Source organism: Eumetopias jubatus, unplaced genomic scaffold (genome assembly GCF_037043125.1).
Source record: "Eumetopias jubatus isolate StellerSeaLion01/CBP00866 unplaced genomic scaffold, mEumJub1_p1.0 scaffold_10, whole genome shotgun sequence".
NCBI lineage: Eukaryota > Metazoa > Chordata > Mammalia > Carnivora > Otariidae > Eumetopias > Eumetopias jubatus.
The window spans coordinates 65094173-65106689 of record NW_028274816.1 but is presented as its reverse complement, the minus strand read 5'-3'; the positions used below and the strand labels follow the sequence as shown (position 1 = coordinate 65106689).

Below are 12517 nucleotides of genomic sequence, written 5' to 3'. Positions count from 1 at the left end.
GCATCCTCATGTTAAAAGAGGAGAGTTGAACAGTGCCTCAAGCACGAGAAGCGCAGGGTAGAGAAGAGACCATGTCATGAAGGAGGGCAAGGGCCCAGCAGAAGGACACAGCTGGTAAAAGCAGGACCGGAGAGACTTCTGCCTCAGTTGCCCACCATGGCAAGGAAATACTTTTTAGAGAAGCCATGGGCAAGGCACCTGAACAGAAAACCATGAACAAATCCAACTAAACAAATTTAACATCTGGGTAGCACAGAAGCCTAAGGCAAAGTGACCCAGACCTCATATTATATGATCCCATTCATGTGAAATGTCCAGAACAGGTTAATCTGTAGTGACATTAGATTAGTGGTTGCCTGGACAGGGATGAGAATAGGAACTCACAGTGAACGGGTGGAAGTATCTCATCGGGTACAACAGAAATGTTCTAAAACAGGAGGATGCTAAGGGTTATACACATGGTAACTCTACTAAAAATGATTGGATTTTATGTTCACTGGGAATGGGAGAATTATATGAAAGAGTTGGTGTCCAAAGGCAGGTAAGGCTATGTTGGGCCACCCCCATGATGAGGCAACCCTGGGACAGTCGATGTGTGAAGATGTCATATCCTCTAGGCTCAGGGAGCTCCAAGGAGAAGTGATTGAGGAACATCGATTAAAATAGAGGGGCATCTGGGTGGCTCAGTCGGTTAAGCGTCTGACTCTTGATTTCGGCTCAGGTCATGATCTCAGGGTTGTGAGATTGAGCTCCGTGTCCGGCTCTGCACTCGGTGGGGAGCCTGCTTAAGATTCTCCCTCTCCCTCTGCCCACCCCCCCATCCTCTCTCTCCTAATAAAAAATTTAAAAACTAAAAATTAAATTTAAAAAATGAAAATCCCTGGGGCAGCTGGCTGGCTCAGGAGGAGGAGCATAGGACTCTTGCTCTCAGGGTGGTGAGTTTGAGCCCCAGGATGGGTGTAGAGATTATTAAAAAAAAAAAAAAAATTAAGTAAACTTTAACTTTAAAAAAATTATTACATGTGGGGGCGCCTGGGTGGCTCAGTCATTAAGCGTCGGCCTTCGGCTCAGGTCATCATCTCCGGGCCCTGGGATCGAGCCCCGCATCGGGCTCCCTGCTCCCCAGGAAGCCTGCTCTCCCTCTCCCACTCCCCTGCTTGTGTTCCCTCTCCCGCTGTGTCTCTGTCAAATAAATAAATAAAATGTTTTTAAAAATAAATAATAAAAAATGAAAAAATTATTACATGTGAAAAAACAAAACCAAACCAGAAACATTAATCTGGCTTCAGTAGATTGGTTAAACCAGGGTGGGAATAAGAGGCCTTGAAAGAACAGCAGTACCCAGGTGTGCCGCCTCCAGGGGCGTTCTCCTTTGCCTATAAGCTTTGCTTAAGAAAAAGAAAAAGAAAAAAACTGTTTTCATTTTTTTATTTACTTTTTTAAATGATTTTATTTATTTATTTGAGAGAGAGAATGAGAGAGAGAGAGCGCACATGAGGGGGGGAGGGTCAGAGGGCGAAGCAGGCTCCCCGCTGAGCGGGGACCCCGATGTGGGACTCGATCCCGGGACTCCAGGATCATGACCTGAGCCGAAGGCAGTCGCTTCACCAACTGAGCCACCCAGGCGCCCGTGGAAAAAAACTTTTTCTAAACTTTTTTTTTTGTGTGTGTGTGTACTAAAAGCAGGGCAAGGGGCGCCTGGGTGGCTCAGTCGTTGGGCGTCTGCCTTCGGCTCGGGTCGTGATCCCGGGGTCCTGGGATCGAGCCTCACATCGGGCTCCCTGCTCCGTGGGGAAGCCTGCTTCTCCCTCTCCTACTCCCTCTGCTTGTGTTCCCTCCTTCGCTGTGTCTCTCTCTGTCAAATAAATAAAATCTTTAAAAAAATAAATAAAAAAAAAAAGCAGGGCAAATAAATAAATAAATAAATAAATAAATAAATAAATAAAGGACGGGGTGCCTGGGTGGCTCAACAGTTATGTGTCTGACTCGATTTTGACTCAGGTCATGATCTCAGGGTCATGAGACTGAGCCCCACGTTGGGCTCCACACTCAATGGGGAGTCTGCTGGACACTGTCTCCCTCTACTCCTACCCCAGCTTGTGCACTCTCTCTCAAATAAATAAATAAATCTTTAGGAAAAAAAAAACGGACAAAACAAGAACATTTGGTGATTTGGGGATGTGAGTGCTCCGCCAGAGTGTGTGCTATATTATACTTCATGTTTGTTGGTTTTTTTTTTTTTTCACTTTTCAAAATTAAATCAAGAGCCCAGTACAGGACCTGGTGCAGGGACCCAGGAGAAGTGACAATGGCAGCTGTTATGACGACTATTATTTCAGTTTAGGTCTCCTACTTCCCGTGATTTCCTCAGGTCTCTGCCCACAGACTAGAAGGATGTTCTTGTCTTTCACATACGAAAGCCAATTAAACCTTTTCTCTCTGAGTTGCAAATATTCCTCACCCCATTTCCACCCCTACCCCCTCCTCAACAGTCCTTGGTCCTTGTCTGGATGTTTCTGCTTTGGTAAGTCCTGCAGGCACCTTGCTTTATCTGGCCCACTGCTCCTATCACCTTCATACACTCTACCAGGGCCTGGGTCTGGGTCCCCTCCAGCCCTCTCCCAAGCTTCCAAAACCTTATGGGTGTAGAAATGGGATCCTGTTACTGCCCTTCCCCCACCCCAAAGGGCTCCTCATTTCCCCAGTCTTGTCAGGAGGGCTAAACCCTCCGCAGCTGGTACCTGCCTTGCCTGGGACCTCCTTCAGTCTCTACCCGATCTGCCTTGTACTGGGAAGCATTTTTCCAGAGACGTGCTTTGTGTCTAACCCCTGGGCCAAGGGGAAGCTCCTGGCAGACTGAGGTGTGTACTGGAATCTTGAAACCTGCATCGCACATCTGGCACTATCCAGCCCCAGTAGGGTAGGGCTAGGCTTGTAGACAGTGGGACCTGAGCAGTGCTTTACCTGTGGGCAGTGCCTGCCACAGAAGGAGACCCTGCGTGAGAAGCTGGCTAGTAATGGAGGGTGGAGGGCGGTTAGGAACCCTGACTGAGCCAGAAGCAGGGACTGAGCCTTCTGACTTCTGACCTAAGCTGTCTGTGTGGTTGTGAGGGGTGTGGGGGGGCGGGGAACAGGGGTTCCTGCCTCTTGGCAGCTGAGGAGGCCCAGTCAAGGAGTAGCTTAATTTCTTCTTTCACGTGTCTGTGACCATTGCAAGCTCACAGGTTCTTCCCTTGATGGTCCGTCAGCCAGTGCCATCTGTCCCTTCTCATCACCTACTGCCTCTAAGACTCTAGGACCTGGCCTAGAATTCCCCATACTTGCAGGCCACGTTGACCCCTCCTTGGCTTATTAAACCTGTGTCCTTGGATACACTATGTATTCCTCGAAATGCCCCCACAACCACAGTGATAAGGTCTTTGGAGAGGAGAGGAAAGCAAAATACACATCTCCTCCAGGCTTGTGATACTGGAAGCTGCAGCTCCCACCTCCCTTGCTGCCTGAGACTGGTCAGTTTGTGTTTCTCCCTCCTGCCTCCTACTGGGCCAGGTCCCCCATCTCACCCTCATCCACTAAGACCTCCTCTGAAGCCACCCATGTCCTCTCCTTCCTACCCTGAATCTGTCCCCTTCTGGCTTTCCCTGCTGAGGTCTGAGTGGCCTCCTGTGTTTGCTGCCCTACAAGATCCACTGCCCTCCCCAAGGTCCTTTAAACATGCAGATGGGACTGTGGTCCTCCCCCTCTCCCCCCGCAACTCTGCAATCCCCACAGCAGCTCAGCCCACAATTCTCTCACTTTCCTCACCTTACGGAGGGCCACTGTCCCTCCTCAGAGCCCTCAAACATGCCTTTCTACCTGCCTGATGTTGTTCCAGCCATGTGTCTGGATGATTCATTCCCTTTCTCCCCACCACCCCGGCCCCCCCCGGAGTCCCTCTGCTTGTACGATAGGGTTATGAGACCATCAACGCGGCTGATAAATGCTCGTAAAGCAGAAATGAAGCATTCAGCAAGGGAGAGGCAAGGGGAAGGTATTCATCGATGGGAAAACAGTGGCATTTATCAGAAACGTACTGTGTGCAGGCTCTGAGTCTCTGGCAGCTATATTCATTTTCTATTGTTATTTAACAAATTACCACAAACTCAGCATCTTAAAACAACAGCCACCTATTAGCTTACTGTTGTGCATGTCGGACACCCAGGCAGCGTCCTCTGTTCCAGGTCTCACAGAGGCTGCAATCAGGTTTTGGGCAGGGCTGGGCTCTTACGGGAAGCTCTGGGGGGAAACCAGCTTCCCGGCTCCTTCAGGTAGTCAGCAGGTTCCAGTCCCATGCAGTCGTAGACTGAAGTCCCTATTTCCTTGCTGGCGGTCATGTGGGCCTCTTGTCAGATTCTAGACTCCCCTCTGTATTTGTCACGTGGCCCCCTCCAGCTTCAAAGCCCCTGGAGTCCTTCTACTTCAAGTCTCTCTGCTTTTAAAGGCCCTATGATTACCTTGGGCCTACCCAAGCAATCGAGGATCATCTCATTTTAAGGTCAGCTGCTTAGTAACCTTAACTATATCTGCCACGGACTGTAACTATACATAAGTCCTGGCCTGGAATCTTGGAGGGGGCGCTTTTAGAATTCTGCCCCCCCCCCCGGGGCGCCTGGGTGGCTCAGTCGTTGGGCGTCTGCCTTCGGCTCAGGTCACGGTCCCAGGGTCCTGGGATCGAGCCCCGCATCGGGCTCCCTGCTCGGCGGGAAGCCTGCTCTCCCTCTCCCACTCCCCCTGCTGTGTTCCTTCTCTCGCTGTGTCTCTCTCTGTCAAATAAATACATAAAATTCTTAAAAAAAAAAAAAGAATTCTGCCCCCCTACAGGAGACGACTTACAATGTCCCAGAACCTGTGCAATCAGGCCCAGGGCAGCGTGAAGCTGCTGTTAGCACCTCTCTTCCTGTTTAGGTAGTAGTAACAGCAGCAGGTGCCTGTCAAGGTGAGGACACAGACGACCCCCCTCCACAGGTCCCGTGACGGAAGACAGGGAGTGTCCCCGGAGGAGCAGTGGCAGCTGAGCTACGGAAGACAGTGCCACAGAAAGAGAACAGCACGGGCCAGCCTTGAGGCAGGCAGAACCAAGGCCCTGAGGAACGAGGACTGGAGAGGGGCCACTGAGGCTGGACGCAGCAGACGCGGGGGGCTGGGCGGGCCATTCTGACGGGCCCAGACTCCGAAGGAGGACACTGAGGCCGTCAGACTTGGGGTTTAACAAGGTTCCTCAGGGCACGGGCCACGGGCTGGGCTGCCCGCGGGGACGGTGGTTCCCCTCCTGACCTTCCACACGTCCACAACACAGCTGCCCAAGGTGGGAGGCTGGTACCCCGGTCCTGCCCTCATACTGGAGGCTAAGCCAGCCCCCCGCCCCCCCCCCCCGCTGGATTCCACACCTGCTGCACAAGGCATAGGGCCCACCCAGGTCTCAGGCCATCTTCCGACCTTTCTGGCCCCCTGGCTGCCTCTCGCCCCCACAAGCAAAGTGTAACGCTAGGCCAGCCCATCAGCCCAGCCTCTAGCCTGGTTCCTGGGGCCCTAGAGAGCCAGCCCCGGCTCCAGGTCCTTGAAAACCGAGGCGGTCTCCTCTGGCCGCACAGACGTCTCCGGAACTGATCCTCACCGCCCCGGCAGACGCACCACCCGTCTCACCCCTGCCCTTCCGTTCCGAGGTGTGTCCCAGGGCGCGGCGTGCGAAGGCACTCCGTTCCGGATCCATTCACACTGCTGTCCACTCCTCGCCCCGGGCAGGTGGGCCTGGCGTGTGTGCGGGGAGGCAGGCGGCACGGACAGGCTGCCTCCACCTTCTACCCGGGACCCGGGCTCAGGGGCGGAAGGCGGGAGCCGGAGGCTGGGGTGGTGTCTGCTCCCTCAGTCCGCTCGTGGCCGCGGGCGGGCGGGGAGGTGGGCTGCGGGGATGCCCCTGCCCTGCACGCAGGGCCGCAGTCCCCCGGACCAGGGACAAGCCCGACTGCCGGTCCCACTCACGCTGCGCGCAGGGGGCCGTCACCTGGGGCCGCCGCAGCCGGCCGAGACGGGGGGGGGGTCGCAGCGCAGTCCAGGCCTGCCGAGACCTACCTGGGCCTTCGCACCGCCTTCCCAGCCTCCGCGGCGGCGCCCGCGCTCCCAGTGCCAGCCCCGCGGGGCGCGCGCGGGGGCGTGGCCCCCAGGCGGACGGCGCAGGCCCCGCCTCGTCCGCGTGCCTAGGGCAACGCGCCGGAAGCGTGCTGCGGCCCAGGCGTTCCTCGCCGCCCCGCCGCCCGAGCCTCTGCGACTTGAGTTCCGACTCTGACGAGAGCAGGAAGTGCGGCCCGGCCGCGGCGGCGGATCGCCATAGAAACACCGGAAGCGTGCTCTGACCTAGCGCTTCCCCACCCCACCGCGGCTGCAGACTTCGGTTCCGCCGGCGTCGCCCCCCGAAAGTGCGGCCTGGTCGGCGCCGAGCGGGAGCAGGCCACGTCCCGGCCGCGTGCCTGAGGAGGAGCCGGAGGTGGGGTCTGGCGGGCATCCCCCTGCTGCAGGGCCCACGGGCAGGCCGGGGCGTGCCAGGGGAGGGGCACCGGCGCTAGGCTTGGAGCGCACGCTGTGGACGTGAGGGGGCGCTGCCGGGTGGGGGCATGGCTCTGGCGATCGCGCGCCGGCGGGAAATACAGGCTGGCTGGCCGGGGTCTGGAGCGGGTGCAGCCCGGGCGTCTCAGAGAGGGCCTCTGGGTTCAGGGTAGGGCGCGAGCAATTGAGCAGAGTGTGGGAGAGGGTGCTTGGAGCAACGCGTGCGGCGAGGGCAAAGGCGTGGCAGCCAGAATGCGGCGCCATAGCCGGGGGCGTGGGCCTTTGTTCTGAGGCGCCGAGAAGGCCCTGCTGCGTCTGGACCGAGAGAGAAGAGACCGGGAGCAGGGCGGGGCTGGGTCGGAAGAGGCCGGCTTTAAGGGTACCGGTCGATGCGCGGGTTTCCGCCCCAGGCGCCCAGGCACGGATTTGAAGTTCCCTAGGCGGTGGGTGAATAAAGACGGGGAACGGCCTGTGGCATAGGTAACGGCACGTGCAAAGACTTGGCTTGTTTGAAGAATTGCCAAGAATTAATTCATCGCCATGGAGGGCTCGGAGCCCAGGAGGGTCCCGATCTGTCAGGTCTGAACAGGCTCCCTCTGGCGGTCGCGTGGGGAATAGGCCGGGGGGCGGGCATCCCAAGGAGATGGCTCCATCAACCTCGGCCGGAGGTGCCGGGGCAGTGGCGGAGTGCGAAGTGATCTCAGGGTGAGATGTGGAGCACGCAAGAAAGGGAGGGGCTGGCCCCAAAAGAGGAAAGGCGATTTGGGCGTGAGGCACCGGAGGGGGGTGAGTCTGAGACCCCATTAGACCCGGAAGGTTAAGGGAGGCTGCGCTCCGGGGCTGTGTGACCCAGCCTCAGCCGGGCTGGTGGAGAGTGGGTGTGAGGGTGCGTCCTGTGTCCCGACTGTGCTCCCCTAGACTGGAGGTGCGTGTGGGCTGGGTGCAGGATGAGCCAGGTACCCCATCTTTGTTTGAAAGACGGAACACTGAGTCCTAGTGAGCATGGTGCCTGCTTGGCGGGTGAAGTAGCAGAGCCGCTCAGATTCCCGGAGTTCCCTTCCAGTGTCTGAGGGTGGGCAAATTAAGTGGAATTAGGAGGTCAGAATTTTGACAAGAGTCATGCTGATACGGAGGCCGCTGCTGCACCACCTTTGCCCTCCCGATCACACACCCTGCACGATCCACGCAAGCCCCCTCTCTATGCCACACCCACACCTCAGTGCCCTACAAGCCATATCGAGATTCCAAGAACACCAGGCTGCAAGAGGGACCTCCCTACCTGCGGTGCTGGGGTTGGCCAGAGACCACTTGCCAGGCTAGTGCCCAACTTACTCTCAACCCTTTGTGACTATGCACACCCTGAATCGCTTAGTCCAGGAGGCAGTCAGGGCGTGCCATCCCACCCTAAGAAGACCTCAGTATACACTAGTTAACATAACCCCATTCCAAGCCAACAGACCTGGGTCTCCACAGGACCTTGGATGCTCCAGGCTTAGGGGATGTGGCAAAGGAAGATCAAAAAAGAAGCTGCTTGGGGAGGAATCACAGCCAGCCAGGAAAGGGAGTGGGTAAGGTGTGGCAGCCAGTTCTGTAAAGGGGCCCCTGCAGTCTTCACAGAGCTGCCCCCTGAGAGGGGTACTTGGGGAAGGTTTATGGATTTGGAATTCCGCGAAGGGTTGGTGGGTGGGCCAATATAGGGGAAGCTCAGCTCTGGACCCTCCCCTGGGGAGTAAGCAAGACTGGGAGGGAGGCAGAGCTTTGGTATTCCCAACGTTCTTCCAGGTGGTGCCCTGGGGGCTTCAGAGGTAGAGCTGCAGAGGTCCTGGAGACGGGGTGGTGTTTGGTGAGTCCTGTGTCCTGGGTATGGGAACAGAACTGCCAGAGGCCTTTTCGAGAGGGCTGAGGTTCTCAAAGCCTGGGGTTGTGGTGCGCCCGTGGGCCTTGTCCTGAAATAAGGGCTCAAGTGACAGGGACAGTGGGGCGGGGGAGGGGGGTGGATCCCGGGCTGACTTCCCTCTCCCCGCCCACATCCCCTCATCCAGTGCAGATGGCGGCGGCAGAGGCGGTGCACCACATACACCTGCAGAACTTCTCCCGCTCGCTGCTCGAGACTCTCAACGGGCAGCGGCTGGGCGGGCACTTCTGCGACGTGACTGTGAGGATCCGCGAGGCTTCGCTGCGTGCACACCGCTGTGTGTTGGCTGCTGGCTCGCCCTTCTTCCAGGACAAGCTGCTGCTCGGCCACTCGGAGATCCGCGTGCCGCCGGTGGTGCCCGCGCAGACGGTGCGCCAGCTCGTCGAGTTCCTCTACAGCGGCTCGCTTGTGGTGGCACAGGGCGAAGCCCTGCAGGTGCTCACGGCCGCGTCGGTGCTGCGCATCCAGACGGTCATAGACGAATGCACGCAGATCATTGCCCGCGCCCGCGCCCCGGTCCCGGGCGCGCCCGCACCCCTACCCACGCCGGTGCCCCCACCTCTTGCGCCCGCGCAGCTACGCCACCGCCTGCGCCACCTGCTTGCCGCGCGACCCCCGGGCCACCCCGGTGCCGCGCATAGCCGCAAGCAGCGCCAGCCAGCGCGCCTGCAGCTGCCCGCGCCCACTGCGCCCACCAAGGCCGAGGGGTCGGACGTCGACCCCGCCCTCCCGGCGCCCCCGGACGACGGCGGCGATGGCGACGAGGAGACCGATGACGAAACCGACGGCGAGGACGGCGAAGGCGGCGGCCCGGGAGAGGGCCAGGCGCCCCCTTCCTTCCCCGACTGCGCCGCCGGCTTCCTCACCGCCGCCCCTGACAGCGCGTGCGAGGAGCCGCCTGCACCCGCCGGCCTCGCCGACTACGGCGGCGCCGGGAGGGACTTCCTTAGGGGGGCGTCGGCTGCCGAGGACGTGTTCCCGGAGAGCTACGTGTCCGCTTGGCAAGATGAGGATGGCACCGCCGCGGAAGCCTGTGCCACCGAGACCCCGGCTCCGCCTGACTGCGTCCTGTCCGGATCCCGCGTCCCCGGCGTGAAGACCCCGGGGCCCCCAGTCTCGCTTTTCCCGTTTCATCTGGGCGCTCCTGGGCCACCTGCGCAACCTTCTCCCGCGCCCTCCGGCCCTGCTCCTGCACTCTCCTCCGCCTTCTACCCCGCGCTCCAGCCAGATGCGGCCCCCAGCGCGCCTCCGGGGGAGGCACCGGCCCCGCCCGCCGCTCCCGCCGTGGCCCCCTCCGCCACCCCTGCCCGAGCCCCGGGTGCCGCCGAGCCACCTGCCTATGAGTGCAGTCACTGCCGCAAGACGTTCAGCTCGCGGAAAAACTACACCAAGCACATGTTCATCCACTCGGGTGAGCCGGGATGGGTCTCTGAGCCCCTTGGTCATTGGAGAGTCAAGCCTGAGGGGGGACTGGGGACTGGGCAAGTGGGGTGGAGGCACTCATGCGGCTCTGATGCTCTTTCATAACCCCAGGGGAGCCTGGAAATTGAGCCCCAAGTGCGACGTGTAGGGGGGAGGGGAAGCCCCTCCACATGGAGAAGCAGGCACTCCTGCATCCCTTACCTCGATGTAGTGGTGCAGGGGGGAATCCTACCGCCGGGTTAAGGAGCAGGAACTTGCCCAGAGCTTTTGGGAAGCTGGAAGTGAAGCCTTTACTCACCGCGATGGAGCCTGGGATGATCAGGAGGAAAGGAGCCTTGGCAGGGATATATAGCCAGGTTGGGGAGCAGTGCTGCAGGGAGCCTCCTGGGTCTTCTGGCTGGCTGTGGGTCCGGTGGCTGGGACTGGATATGAGGGAGGGTGACCTAGGGAAAGCGTGCAGAGTAGGCAGAGACGTGCCCTGATCAGCGCTGGAGGACAGAGATGGGGCTGCATAGTGGGGACCCCGCAGCTGCAGAGGGAGGGAAGGGGAGCTCCTTGAAGACCATGGAGAGGTCCCCTAAAAACCTCAGCTGGTCTGGGAGGTGCTCTGCAGTGGCTGAGGGAGAGACAGAGAGTGCTAGGGTGGACCGGTGGAGATTGTGGAGCTAGGGCCTGAGGTGGTGGCTGGCAGGTCCTGGGTGTGTTGTGGGGTGTGTGGGGTTCTCCCTAGGGGCTCAGGTGGAGGACAGGGGTGTGGAATGTCAAAGACTGCTTGCAGGGCTGAACTGGATGTTGTTAGGAAAAGCAAAGATTTGGCTGGAAATCCTGTGGGAGTGGGAATGGTCCCTGTTGTGCAGGAAGGTCCGGGAGTGAGGGGTAGTCCGGGAAGGAAGGGAGTGTCCCTAATGGACAGGGGGATTCCGGGTTGATGGGCAGTCCCGGAGGAGAAGGGAGTCCCTGCCAGACAAAGATTCCCCGGGGCGGGCCCCTTCCCAGCTGACATACGTGCGCGGCATGCCCTGTCGCCCACAGGGGAGAAGCCCCACCAGTGCGCCGTGTGCTGGCGATCTTTCTCACTGCGCGACTACCTGCTGAAGCATATGGTCACACACACAGGCGTGCGCGCCTTCCAATGCGCTGTCTGCGCCAAGCGCTTCACGCAGAAGAGCTCACTCAACGTGCACATGCGCACGCACCGGCCCGAGCGCGCGCCCTGCCCCGCCTGCGGCAAGGTCTTCTCACACCGCGCGCTGCTCGAGCGCCACCTGGCCGCGCACCCCGCGCCCTGATCCAGTTCTGGGCCTGGCTACGCCCACCGCAGGATTGACCACGCTCCCGCGCAGTCGGCCACCCTCTGCCGGGTTAGGGACCTCCCGTGGAACTAGGCCACAACCACCGCGGGACCGGTAACATCCCTGCCTAGACGCCTGGACCACATTCCCACCACCAAACCACACTTTCCCCAGAGCGCAGGCCTTCCCTCTGCTTCCGCCCTTTCCCCCAGACCTGACCAGGGGTCCAGCCTGCCTTACTCCTCTCCTCCCTCGTACTTAGACCCTCCTGACGGTGGCAGGCTGGGGCTGGGTTTGGTCAGGGACCTGATCACCCCTGAGAACTGGATCATCTCCAGCCTAAACTCAGAGACCCTTGGGCCAGGCCCAAGATTTGTGGCTTGAGTGGGGTGGGTTCTGGAGCTGCTCCTCTGCCCCAGCGTCGAGCGGGGCATGATCCCTGGCTCCCCACCGTACCCCTTCCTCAGTCTGGTGTCTAGGGGGCTCAGGTGGACCCATCATGGACTGGGACAGGGCCTTGGGACTCCCGCTCTCTAATAAAGTACTGGGGCCATGGGTTCCAAACTCGGAAGCTGTGAGCTCCCAGACCCGTGCATTTCTCATCATCACAGAATGGTTGTGGGCCTGGGGGCTCAGTGCCCCCGTCCCTGGGCAGCTAACCCTAACCTCCTGGGCTCCCTGGGCAGAGACAGGATGATCCACTTGGCCCCTCATGCCTCTGTTCTCCAGGAGGAAGTGGGATGTCCATGTGACTGGCACTTGACTCTTCTAGAGCCCTTGGTGCTATGGGGAGAGGTACAGGCCAGCCCTGAGGTGCATCTGGAAGAGGGAAGCCATATGTGGGAAAGATGCAGACTTCAAGGCCCTTCCTGCAGGAATCTCAAGGCCCTTTGGACTCTAGGCTTCCCCATCCCCATCCTAATGGGCATGATTGAGCACCTTACTTGGGTGGGGGGAGGGTGCCTAGGGAGTCTTTGAGGCCAGGCTGCCATGTGGGGATCTGAGCTCCAGGATGCCCACCCTGGCTGGTAAGTTCTGAAGCGTGGGGTGGGGGAGCAGGGCAAAAGGGGAGAAGCAGCCAGGACCCTTGGGCTGCTAACCAGGGGGCTGAAGGTACTGATCCCTGGTAGCAAACCAGTGTCACAAGACCCCGCATCAGTTTGGCTGCCAGCCCAGAAAGCAGCCACTCTTCTGCTTGCAGAGCATTGGCGGCACCTGACCCCGGGCACCCTGTCTTAAAGATTTGGAGCAGGTGGAGAGGGGTTTGAGCTGAAGACCTGCGGGCTCCCAGGTCGATGGCACCGCCTCT

General features: G+C 59.3%; 1 protein-coding gene across 8 annotated transcripts; it reads left to right on the top strand.

The window, feature by feature from the left end:
- The first annotated feature begins 6369 nt into the window (after positions 1-6369).
- Positions 6370-12139, top strand: ZBTB45 (zinc finger and BTB domain containing 45). Of its 8 annotated transcripts, XM_088027002.1 has the most exons (5): positions 6415-6520; positions 8053-8147; positions 8362-8422; positions 8627-9905; positions 10949-12139. In XM_088027002.1, exons 4-5 carry the CDS (start codon positions 8627-8629, stop codon positions 11203-11205), a joined length of 1536 nt encoding a protein of 511 aa, XP_087883128.1. In that variant the 5' UTR covers positions 6415-6520; positions 8053-8147; positions 8362-8422; the 3' UTR covers positions 11206-12139. The 8 variants fall into 8 exon arrangements, with proteins under 8 accessions (XP_027949134.1, XP_087883127.1, XP_027949137.1 ...); XM_028093333.2 differs by lacking the exon at positions 8053-8147 and having other exon boundaries at positions 6370-6520; positions 8622-9905; XM_088027001.1 differs by having other exon boundaries at positions 6370-6520; positions 8053-8422; positions 8622-9905.
- The last annotated feature ends 378 nt before the right edge of the window (positions 12140-12517 follow it).